Source organism: Onychostoma macrolepis, chromosome 20 (assembly GCF_012432095.1).
Source record: "Onychostoma macrolepis isolate SWU-2019 chromosome 20, ASM1243209v1, whole genome shotgun sequence".
Lineage (NCBI taxonomy): Eukaryota > Metazoa > Chordata > Actinopteri > Cypriniformes > Cyprinidae > Onychostoma > Onychostoma macrolepis.
The window spans coordinates 25,327,249-25,339,774 of NC_081174.1; the positions used below are offsets into that span (position 1 = coordinate 25,327,249).

At 37.8% G+C, this 12,526-nt stretch overlaps 1 protein-coding gene across 1 annotated transcript in view; it reads left to right on the top strand.

The window, feature by feature from the left end:
• Nucleotides 1–12,526, top strand: part of man1a1 (mannosidase, alpha, class 1A, member 1) — a 121,681-nt gene that overhangs the window by 46,817 nt on the left and 62,338 nt on the right. Inside the window, exon 4 of the mRNA XM_058755568.1 lies at nt 4,617–4,697. Within this exon, the coding sequence (XP_058611551.1) occupies nt 4,617–4,697 (81 nt within the window). The remainder of the gene's footprint in view (nt 1–4,616; nt 4,698–12,526) is intronic.

Consider the following 12,526-nt stretch of genomic DNA (forward strand, 5'->3'; position numbering starts at 1 on the left):
TCTTTAAACTTTATCCAAGAATCCTGGAAAAAGTATAATTTTCACAAAAATGTACAACATTGATAATAATAAATGTTAAATGAGCAGCAAATCCACATTAGAAATTGCATGTTAAAATAGAAAAAGTTATTTAAATTTGTAATATTTCACAATATTGCTGTTTATACTGTGTTTATTTAAAAATGGTAAGGCTTTGGACTTACAAAAGCATTAAAAAAATCTTAAACTGCACATTTTCAACGGTAATATATTTATATTTATAATATCATTTATAAGGAGAATTTTCTGCTTTTTACGTGACTCATCCAACTAGATTTTAGAGGTGGAATTATCTGGCTTTTATAAACGTCAATACCTCTTCAGTAATATGAGAAGTGCTGAACTGTTACATCTTCAGAACTGCACCCAGTAGGGAAATAGAAGGACTGATACCAGCAAATGAAGGCAGAAATCCGATTAATCATGAAGAAAGTGAATAGGAAAAGGGAATCAATACTGCATGCAGATCACTCCAGAAGTGACTAAAAGTTGATGAGCGAATTAAGACCCAACACATGCAGAATAAACCAGACAAAAATAACGCTTTGTTTGATGTTCGATCGGTTCTCTGCATCTGTGTGGTGAGGTAATTTCATTAGACATTCTGCAGGGGTTTTCCGTTAGTTAGCATCGGAAGTCCTTCAGTGCATCCTAGCGCCTCAATTTAAGGCAAGAGAGAAGACTGTATCTGGGTCCAATCCTTTAATGAAGAGTGTTAAACAACTTTTAATTGAAAGGCTTTTCTTTCTACCCTCAAGCAATTCCAACAATGAAAGAGTCCACAAAAATCCCCTGTGAAACAGTTATTAATATTCAGCTCGTCTCTGGAATACTAAGCAACCCATTTCTGATGCACGAAAGCCTCTTGTTTTAGCAGAATAATTGTAGCCATTGGAAGTTTAGTCATGCGGCTTCGTTTGACCTCCGCTATCATCCGGTTATCTTTGAGAAGCTAAAAGGCGTTTAGCTGTGTAAGTAAAGGCTATCTGTGAATCACGCTTATATTATCATCCGATTCAAAGCGCTTCAATCTCTTTGGCAACTCATTGATTATTTTGGGAGATATGATTAATCTTTGTTTATCCTCTGTATTTCAGTTGTCCAGCGTTTTTGGTTTATCAGGTCATTCCTGAATCCTCATTACCACATTCCGTTGTTTTACAAGTTATGATCAGATTGCTTGATGGAGAAATCCGAGCCTGGAGCAGAACGGAGGAGGAGAGTCACTTCACCGTATCAACAGTCCTGATCTCTCATCTTTTATGCTGTGGGATTCTTTTATTTCTGTAAAAGCCAGCATCATCGAAAGTCAGATTCACCCACTGCTGTAAAAGACCGCTATGTTGCAGTGACCACAAATCCCAACTGAACTCGAACCCGAGTGAGATAACCTTTCAGACAGAGACACTGTACCGCTGCTGGATCGAAAAACCTCATCAAAAGCATAAAAATAGAAATCCCTTCCCTTTTTATGAGTCCCAACAATCAGAGACACGCCATTAGATACAGAACCCAAGCACAGTGTGCTTCATTGTGTCCATCTGTTTCCATTCTCTCTAGTGCAGACTCATCTGAAGTTTGCTGTAGAGATAGAAGTTACTTATTTATGACATGTATTTTATTGCATGACTGCTTTTTATAGTCTCTTAGTCTTTCTTAAGGCCATTGAACAGGCTTTATTGTATTTATGTATTGGGATTTTGATTGCAATTTTTTTTTTTATTATTATTTTATTTATATATAATATTATTTTTTTAAAGCAAAAGGCCTCTAACACTAGCTTGCTCTATTCTTTTTCTATTCTATCTGTTTTCTTTTATTTATTATATAATAATAATAATAATAATAATAAATAAAAAACCTTGCTATGTGTACTATGTTAAGCTAACAGATTTTTTATAGCACTTGAGTATCATTGCTCTCTTGTTGATTTTGATTGCTTCCATTTTCCTCATTTGTAAGTCGCTTTGGATAAAAGCGTCTGCTAAATGACTAAATGTAAATCTCTCTCTCTCTCTCTGCTATACTATATATATATATATATATATATATATATATATATATTAGTATAGCATAGCAGTACAAATTTACTGTCCTCTAAAAATAACTCAGCATATAGCAATTATTGTCTAAATAACTGGCAACATTCACCCTAAGTGAACATGTCAAAACTGTGTCCAAAGTGTCAATATTTTGTATGGGCACCATTGTTATCTAGCACTGCCTTAATCCTCCTGGGCATGGAGTTCACCAGAGCTGCGCAGGTAGTTGCTGGGATCCTCTTCCACTCATCCATAATGACATCACTGAGCTGTTGGATGTTAGACACATGGTGCTTCTCCACCTTCAGCTTGAGGATGCTCAATAGGGTTCATTCACTTTATTTTTTTTCTTAGCATAGCTAAGGCTCGGCAGCTCTTAAATAATTGCAGAGTTTGCGGAGTCAGTGGAGGTTTTGCTTTGCTGCTTTTGCCTCTTCCATCTTCTACTGATTCCCCATTGACTTTGTGCATATTCATGTGTGCAGGGAGATGATTTCACAAGACTCAGAAGTGAACTTTTGAAGTCTTGTGGAGGTTTTTGTCGGTATGTTTGCCCCACTTTTTTGTTTTACACATGTCAGTCCAATTCACGGCGGCGGAGCAAAAGGATATTCTCAGGCTTTACCATTTAAACCAGTGGTTCTGACCGGTTTTACAAAGGAGCTGACAATGTTTACCTGAAGTTTTTTTTCCTACTTTTTCTTCACATTTTATATTTTTCCCCAACTTAACATGAGCAAGAAAGCATTTGTCATGGTCTTTTTGTGCCAGTTTCTGACAGATCCCTCTATAAACCACAAAAGGCTTGAGTCATCATCTGGAAACATCTGGTGCCCCGTTGTCACTGGAACCGTTTAAGCATTTGAGAGGAGGCTATCCATAACACCCCCAACCACCCCAAGACATCAGCCATTTATCTTGCCCTGAACCGGATATTTACCAATGTGATGCAAGATAGTTCTCTGCTGCGCCGCCTGTGCGCAGTTATGAAATTGTTTTGATGGCGCATGAGGCCTATGCTAAGCAATAAGTGGGTCATTATTGTTTGGTTGCCCAGAGACGGTGCAGAGAGACAAATATTTCACCTCATAAATCATCAGACAAGACTACAGATGTTTTGCTGTGGTCAGACTGTATAATGCTACTTGGCAAAGGCTAAATGAGTCTTGCGGTTTCATGCCACAGGTTGCACAGGGCCAGATTGCAGTATCTGAAAAATTTATGCAAACTCTTCCAACTACAATTGCTGCTCTAAGGTTCTTAGTTGAGTTAAGGTTGTCCAAACACCCAGAATCTATTTATTTTTTATTTTTTATAGATATAAATAGTTTAAAACTGTGGTTCTGGAACTTTTTAGGCCTATTACCATTTTTTAAATTAAATTAGCACTCTGCACCAACAAGAAAACTTAAATAAAATGTAATCATTTTGTTGGAATGTACTGCTTTAAATGCCACTAGGCAATGTTTTTACTCAAATGGATGTTTAAAAAAAAAAATTCACCAAGAAAAATCTTTTTTTTTTTTTTTTTTTTTAGTTGTCAGTTTTTCGTTGCTACTATTTGTTTCTTTTAAAATCCATTGATCATGCTGTAGATGCTGCTTTGGCAATTGAATTGTTTTTTTATTTTATTTTTTTAAATGAGTGAATAAAAAATGTACACTGTAAATATGGGCTATACATGAATGTATATTAAAATTGGAATGAGACATAAGGTAAACATTGAGAAATATGAGTATACAATTAAAATTTTAAAATAACTAATTAAATGTATAATTTGCATGTTTATAATATTAATAATAATAATCATCATCATTTAAATATTTTATTTTATATTTAAAGATAGTTTTATATATTTATAATAGGCTATATTTTAAAATATACTTTACAGGTAAAGTAAAATATCTTATTTATAATAATAATAATGTTTATTATTATTATTATTATTATTATTATTATTATTATACAATTCTAGATTGTGTACCACCTGCCTGAGAAGCACTAGTATAAAACTATGTATTGTCAGTATTGTTAAATCATATTGTCAGATGTAATAGTGCTGTAAGTATTTTCAACTGCAGATAAATATAAGATGAAAGTATAACATCAAAGAGTTTTTTTTGTTGAAATTAGATTTTTTAAAATTATTATTATTTGGAGATACTCTCAGAAGCATCCTCTCTTTATAGCTCTGTATCCTGTGAGTGTTGTTTTGTTCATGTAACATGCGCCATAGGATCCCCCTTTCCCCAGCAGCCATGGTTTCCCAGATCTGCAGAAAATATCCTTACTCAGATTTCACCCTCCTATGGGATCTTGTTTGTATCTGTGCTCAGTCCCAGCAGAGCTTTATCAGCTCCATTGTATTGTTTTCTCTCTTTGTGTTTGGTGTGTGAGGGCAAAGTGTGTTTGTAGTACTCACATATTTTTTCCCCGCTATTGTTACAGTCTGCAGTTCAAGGTGAGCCAGTCGCGGTGTTTTTATGAGCTTAAATATTCACCTTCTTTTTGTTTTCCTGTGTTTTATTCCCTCAGAATGCTGAAATCTCCGTCTTTGAAGTGAACATCCGTTTTGTTGGAGGCCTGCTGTCCGCCTATTATCTCTCAGGCAAAGAGGTATGTAAACCTGGAGTGTACAGATGTTTTTTTCATGTTTTACCAGACTGAATATGTGCTTATGGCCAAAGGATTTGATATGCAAGCTGGTTATAATTGACACGCTGCCTGAAGGAAGCTGGAAGCTTGTAGCCGGCATTTGTTCTCGGCGTGTTTAAAGACAGTTTCCTTGAATCTCTGTGTGAAACTGTTGGAAATCAGTGACATTTATAGTTGGCAGCACACAATGGGCCTCTCAGGAGAGCCACGGGGGCCTCAGGTCTGTCTTGTCCCGGTGGTCCGGCTGTTTGCCCGGACGTTGAGCCAAGTCAAACAAACACACACACACACGCACACGCCATCCCACTTAGAGCTCATTCTGAGATCCCGGCACATCCAGGAAGCTCTGTGCCCACTCTGCTAAATTGAAAGCCTTTTTGAAACCAAAAAAGATGTTGGACTCTCAAGCGTGACCTGAAGCACACACACACAGCCCATTTCCAAGGCTTCATTGAATCAGGCTAATGCAGAACTTTGCTCATATTTCTGATCTCCCCTCCTGTAAATTAGATTTTCCCAGCAGCATCTGGCAGAATGTGAAGGATCTGATTCAAATCAAAAGAGTGGCATTTTCCGCTGATACCCGGGGCTTTCTCGTTGTGTCCCACAGCAAATGTGCTCTCGGTGATAGTGTAAGCTTACATTTGTGCGGTGTGGAACAGAGCTTTGTCTGGAGAGGGAACGGATCACCGTGTGAGATTCGTCGGGCTTGTGCTTGTGCGGTTGTGTTGATGTAAGGCAGACCCTTCAGCAGAACAGACATCTCTCATCTCCACTGTGACTCTTCCTCCTACTAGCACAGAATAGCTATGGTAGTGCTGCAGAAGAAAGATGAGTTCCTATGGGTAACGTGTTATTTTTCCTGGAGGAATGACTCAAGCTTGAGCGTGTACGATGTTAAACAGTTGTTTTTGTATTTCATGTTTTATTAATGGTCTTGAATGGGAGAATATATCAGTAAGGTGTATCTTAATTTTTTTTATTAAAATTATTTTATTCAGCAAAGATGCATTTAAATTGATCAAAAGTGACAGTAAAGACATTTATAATGTTGCATAAGATTTCGGTTTTACATCGATGCTCTTCTTTCGAACCTTCTGTTCACCAAAGAATTCTGGAAAAAAAAAAGATAAATAAATAAATGATGGTTTCCGCAAAAATTATTAAGCAGCATAACAGTTTTCAATATTTATACAGTAATTAATGTTTCTTGAGCAGCAAATCAGCATATTAGAATGATTTCTGAAGGATCATGTGACACTGAAGACCGACGTAATGATGCTGAAAAGCTGAAAATTCAGCTTTGCATCACAGGAATAAATTACCTTTTAAAATGTACTGAAATAGGAAATAGTCATTTTAAATTGTAATAAAATTTTAAAAAGTACTGTTTTTACTGCATTTTTGTTTAAAAAAAGCGTAAAAGACTTATTTCAAACATTAAAACACTTACCAACCATAAACTTTTGAGTGGTAAATATATTTGTGAGAAATACTACTTTGCTTTCATGTCTTTGCTCTGGTTTTATAGAAAATCATTGCACTTCTTGGAATTAAATAGAAAATCAATTGGATTTGTATTTTTTATTTATTTTATTTTTACTTTTTTTAGTGCAAATATTTCTGGTAAATGTTACAGCACTGTGCAATGGAGGTATGACATTTTACAGTACTGTTCTTTTATCATGGTATGAATGTATATAACATTAACAGCATATATCACAATATAGTAATTTTTGCTTAACTGTTTATATATTAAATAAACGCGCAGTAGTTCATATTGCTGAATAATTAAATGTATTTATTAAATTATTGGAAATTTAATTAGGCTACATTGTGAATCCCATTAAATTTGTATTAAAATAAATGCCATTATTTTTAAATGAATTTAATTAGTCACTGTTCGAACATTGTTTCAAACTTTATTCAAGATAAAATTATTGGTAACACTTTATTTTAAGGTGTCCTTGTGACACGTTACATGTACTTACTGTTACAATAACAATAAATAATGCATAATTACAAGTAACTCTAAGCCAAATCCTAACTCTAACCATATAGTAAATTCATGTAGTTAATTAATATTACTTGGTACTTAAATGTATAATTACACTGTAGCAAAGACACTGAAATTAGTGTAGCCAAATTATTTATAACAAATGAATAATTCTAGATTAGAATAATGTATTTTCACATGAAGCATTCATGCCTTTTGAATGCCCCACAAACCCTATAGCACAATCTCTACGGTTGACACATTATAGCATCATACCGCCCAGCCCAACCAAAGCTTTTAATGAGACATGACCTCTATATGTCATCCTACACTGAGATTCTGTATGACGGGTTACACGAGATGGGTGTGTGACAAAACGAAACGCTGTCTGTTGAAGTGAATGGTTGGTTGTCAAACATCGTTTCAGATAACAGTGGAGGTCTCCGCTATCTCCCTGGTTGAGAATAGTCTAACAGCGATATAAATCTTTGAACACTACATTATTGTTCTCTCAGCAAGACGCAAGCTCGTTTCATCACCGTGTATTGATGGGGGAGGCACGACATGGTTGAATACAAAGTGGGCAGCACAGAGTCCAGGACTCAAGCACAGCGCTGATGAAAGTCCTTCAGTGTAGTAATCTCACGCACTCAGGATAATGAGACGCCCTCCTGCCTACCTTCATAATAATGTGTGCCTTGAACTGAGAAATGTTGATTACAGGAGATGGCCTTCAGGTAGCCGTTCACATTGTTAAACCGCAGCAAGAGATCTTAGTAAATGTGTCTGGCTTTAAATTCTTACTGGGCTTTGGAAAATGTAATCTTTTGGAGACCAAACCTATTATAGGATTCCTCTAACACCGCATGACTAAATCATCACCGGAGGATGATAGCTACGTCATCTGCATAGAGAACACTATGTTTAGGTTTTCTTGGGAGGCTTCAGATCAATATAGTTTCTACTTCTGCCAGGCAACGTGGCCGTTTCTCATTACCCTTTCGCATATACGCATGCATATAACATAAAGCGTCTGAATGGGTTGAGGTGGTGCTAAAATTGAAAAGCAGTGTGATTTCTTCTCTAGCTGCTGACGGCTCCGGCGCCTTGGCTAGCACTCAAAGCAGGACCGGGCTCTTTGATGAATCTTTCATCGTCTTGAGAGACAGGCTTCATGCAAATACTGCACATGCTCCTCAGCACAGGCGAAGCGGACGGCCGCGTTCATAGACGCTTCAGAAGCTGATGTTGTTTGCTGTGATTTAGTCCTGTGCTGGGTTTCCTCTCCTGAACGATGAGAGGATTAATCTCTGGCTGATTTATTCCTACATTATTTACGCCCGGACGGTTTTCCATCATTGACGTGAGCAGCCTGGGACAGAGCCACCTGTCAGAACACAGCACTTAACTCCTTAATGGATCACATATCGATTTTCATCTTTTTTTTTTTCTTTTTTTTTCTTGCTCTATAATTCATTTTACATAACCCCTGGCAAGTCCCATATGTTGTGTAGATTTTTCTATACCTTGACAGAGATCAATGGCTGCACAAATACTTAATTTCAGTCCAGCTTTATTATAGCTCATGCGTTTTGTCAAGGATGACGTGAACATGTATGTCCAGGCTGCTCTTTTTAGTTTTGCATAGTATAATCCAGTGTTGTACGGTATTTATTTCTATTTGCTTATTTATACTTTTTTTGCAATAGTGTATGTGTATGTATGTTTGTATATATGTACAGTGGGTACGGAAAGTATTCAGACCCCCTTAATTTTTTCACTCTGTTATATTGCAGCCATTTGCTAAAATCATTTAAGTTCATTTTTTTTTTTTCCTCATTAATGTACACACAGCACCCTATATTAACAGAAAAACACAGAATTGTTGACATTTTGCAGATTTATTAAAAAAGAAAAACTGAAATATCACATGGTCCTAAGTATTCAGACCCTTTGCTCAGTATTTAGTAGAAGCACCCTTTTGATCTAATACAGCCATGAGTCTTTTTGGGAAAGATGCAAGTTTTTCACACCTGGATTTGGGGATCCTCTGCCATTCCTCCTTGCAGATCCTCTCCAGTTCTGTCAGGTTGGATGGTAAACGTTGGTGGACAGCCATTTTTAGGTCTCTCCAGAGATGCTCAATTGGGTTTAAGTCAGGGCTCTGGCTGGGCCATTCAAGAACAGTCACGGAGTTGTTGTGAAGCCACTCCTTCGTTATTTTAGCTGTGTGCTTAGGGTCATTGTCTTGTTGGAAGGTAAACCTTCGGCCCAGTCTGAGGTCCTGAGGACTCTGGAGAAGGTTTTCGTCCAGGATATCCCTGTACTTGGCCGCATTCATCTTTCCCTCGATTGCACCCAGTCGTCCTGTCCCTGCAGCTGAAAAACACCCCCACAGCATGATGCTGCCACCACCATGCTTCACTGTTGGGACTGTATTGGACAGGTGATGAGAAGTGCCTGGTTTTCTCCACACATACCGCTTAGAATTAAGGCCAAAAAGTTCTATCTTGGTCTCATCAGACCTTATTCAGGAGAATCTTATTCAGGTGTTTTTTTAGCAAACTCCATGCGGGCTTTCATGTGTCTTGCACTGAGGAGAGGCTTCCATCGGGCCACTCTGCCATAAAGCCCCGACTGGTGGAGGGCTGCAGTGATGGTTGACTTTCTACAACTTTCTCCCATCTCCCGACTGCATCTCTGGAGCTCAGCCACAGTGATCTTTGGGTTCTTCTTTACCTCTCTCACCAAGGCTCTTCTCCCCCGATAGCTCAGTTTGGCCGGACGGCCAGCTCTAGGAAGGGTTCTGGTCGTCCCAAACGTCTTCCATTTAAGGATTATGGAGGCCACTGTGCTCTTAGGAACCTTAAGTGCAGCAGAAATTTTTTGTAACCTTGGCCAGATCTGTGCCTTGCCACAATTCTGTCTCTGAGCTCTTCAGGCAGTTCCTTTGACCTCATGATTCTCATTTGCTCTGACATGCACTGTGAGCTGTAAAGTCTTATATAGACAGGTGTGTGGCTTTCCTAATCAAGTCCAATCAGTATAATCAAACACAGCTGGACTCAAATGAAGGTGTAGAACCATCTCAAGGATGATCAGAAGAAATGGACAGCACCTGAGTTAAATATGAGTGTCACAGCAAAGGGTCTGAATACTTAGGACCATGTGATATTTCAGTTTTTCTTTTTTAATAAATCTGCAAAAATGTCAACAATTCTGTGTTTTTCTGTCAATATGGGGTGCTGTGTGTACATTGAGGAAAAAAATTAACTTAAATGATTTTAGCAAATGGCTGCAATATAACAAAGAGTGAAAAATTTAAGGGGGTCTGAATACTTTCCGTACCCACTGTATGTATATGTATTAGGGGTGTGACGGTACACGTAAACGGATGTGTACCGAACGAATACAGTATTTATTTTTTTCAGGAAATTCAAATAATAAATGGTGTTTTGACAGTCTTTGATGTGGCATGACAGATCGCTGTATAAACGCATTGGAGAGCCGCTTCTGAGATGATTCAGAAATGTGCTGGTATAAACCCAACACAAGCATTGTCTCGAGCGGCTGCGATCAGCTCCGGTTCCCATGTCTGAACCGTGACGTGCCGCAGACTTGTGCGGAGCGGAGCGCGAGTGAGTGCGATCATTCCTTCCTCTGTACTACTAGTTTTAACGCGAATAAACATGACTGAACATCTCATGCCTCATGTAATTGCCCAATCAGTGTTTCAACCGTGGAAAGACATTAACAAAACAGCGTGGAAATAAAATGTCACGTAGCATTTCATTTACCTCAGCAGGTCATCAGTGTCCACAGCTCATTAGTCCACTAGAGAAATTAAGTCTAGAGAGGAGCATTTCGCAAAATATTAAACTATATACTCATTATGTTTTACTAAACCTGTTAGTCTTAATTATTTCATATGTTGAAATTAATTTTTTTAATTAATTGGGGGTCTCCTCATCCACCACCAGTGTGCAGCATCCACCTGGATGATGCGACGGCAGCCATAGTGCGCCAGATGCCCACCACACACCAGCTTATTGGTAGAGAGGAGACAGAATGATGAAGCCAATCAGCAGATATGGGGATTGTTAGGAGGCCATGATGGTCAGAGGCCAATGGGCGAATTTGGCCAGGATGCCGAGGTCACACCTCTACTCTTTTCGAAAGACATCATGGGTTTTTTAATGATTTTTGAATGGGAGTCAGGACCTCGGTTTAACGTCTCATCCGAAGGACGGTGCTTTTTACAGTATAGTGTCCTCATCACTATACTGGGTCACTAGGACCCACACAGACAACAGGGTGAGCACCCCCTGCTGGTCTCACTAGCACCTCTTCCAGCAGCAACCCTGCTTAGCTTCAGTGAGTAACCAGTCTTGGGCTACAGGGTGACATGGCTGCCAGATTATATAATAAGGATTGTGTCTCATACCTGGCGGAAGTGTGAGAGGTTCTGTTTCCTTAAACTAGTTTGTCATGCGTTTCTTTATTTTTAACACATTTACAGGTAAATCCCAGTATTTAAAATTTGTGATTTAATCATGATTAATCACAGTCCATGACTGTGATTAACGCCATTTCAATTTTTTTTATGAAATTATGTAACTTAGGGCCCTATTAAGTCCGTTTCTTCAGTTTAAATTTTTCTGTATTCTGTTTTTTTTTTTTCAATTAAATTCCTTTCTGGACTCATGGTTAAATAAAATTGTATTAATTAAAAACCATATCCAATTAATTAAAATCATGAAACTTATACAATTTAACACATAATTTTTGTTCAACTTTTAATAAATGTATGTTTCGGGCCCTATGGAATGTTTTATTTTTTTTTCTCACCTTCTATTATATTGTTAGCACATTCTGTGTTTAAGCATGTCTAATTATTTTAATGCATAAAACAAGTAGGCTAGTATTAAGTACATTGTACTGAACAATAGTTATATTTTTCTGGTATATTTCTAGTAATATGTGTTCAAGTTAAATTAAACACATTTTGACAGGTTGCGTGAATTCCTTTAAATTTCTGTGTATACGATATTGACGATATTGAAGCGTTACGTGCGCTTCAGTATGTGTAATAAACTAAATCGTGTGTCTGCTGTTATTTATTATTTTGTAAGTGTGTTTTTTTTTTTTTTTGTTTGTCTGTCTTTTTTTATTGCATACAACTGAATTTATCCCTCTTTAGTGGTTTTGGTACACATTTTAGTAGCATTAAGGCGGGACAAAGGGATCTAACATGGACCCCTAACATACATAACGCACTGTTCTGAGGGATAAAAATGACACAAGCGTAGGTGCTTTTATTGGGTGCATGTTTACACTAAAACCATGTGACTAAACCCTACTACCTCATTTTAGTTGCCTAGCAAATCCCAAACAATGGCAATCTGATAAAAGCCGCTTAAGCAACATAATTACATGAACTGTGAAGCATTCGCTCGAGCTCCACAGGCAGGGCAGAGCAGGATAAATGATGCCGTCAGTGCTAATGATCATAACATCTGTTTCATCATAACTGCTGCCCAGACCTTCCTTCAGTCTCAGTTTTTCTGCAGTCGTCTCCATATATTCTTTGAGGAGGGATTTGGGGTGGGAAACACGGGTATTCCTCAGTGTTGTGTCTGGAAGACTCAAACATATCGCAGCTCATTAGCAGACCGTGGGCCGATGGCTCGTTATTACCGTTATTTTTCTGGAATGATTAAAAATACATTTGACTTGTTTACAGTAGGCAGAGGAAATTAATCATCTTCGCTCGGTCCACAGTCATTTGTTTCTG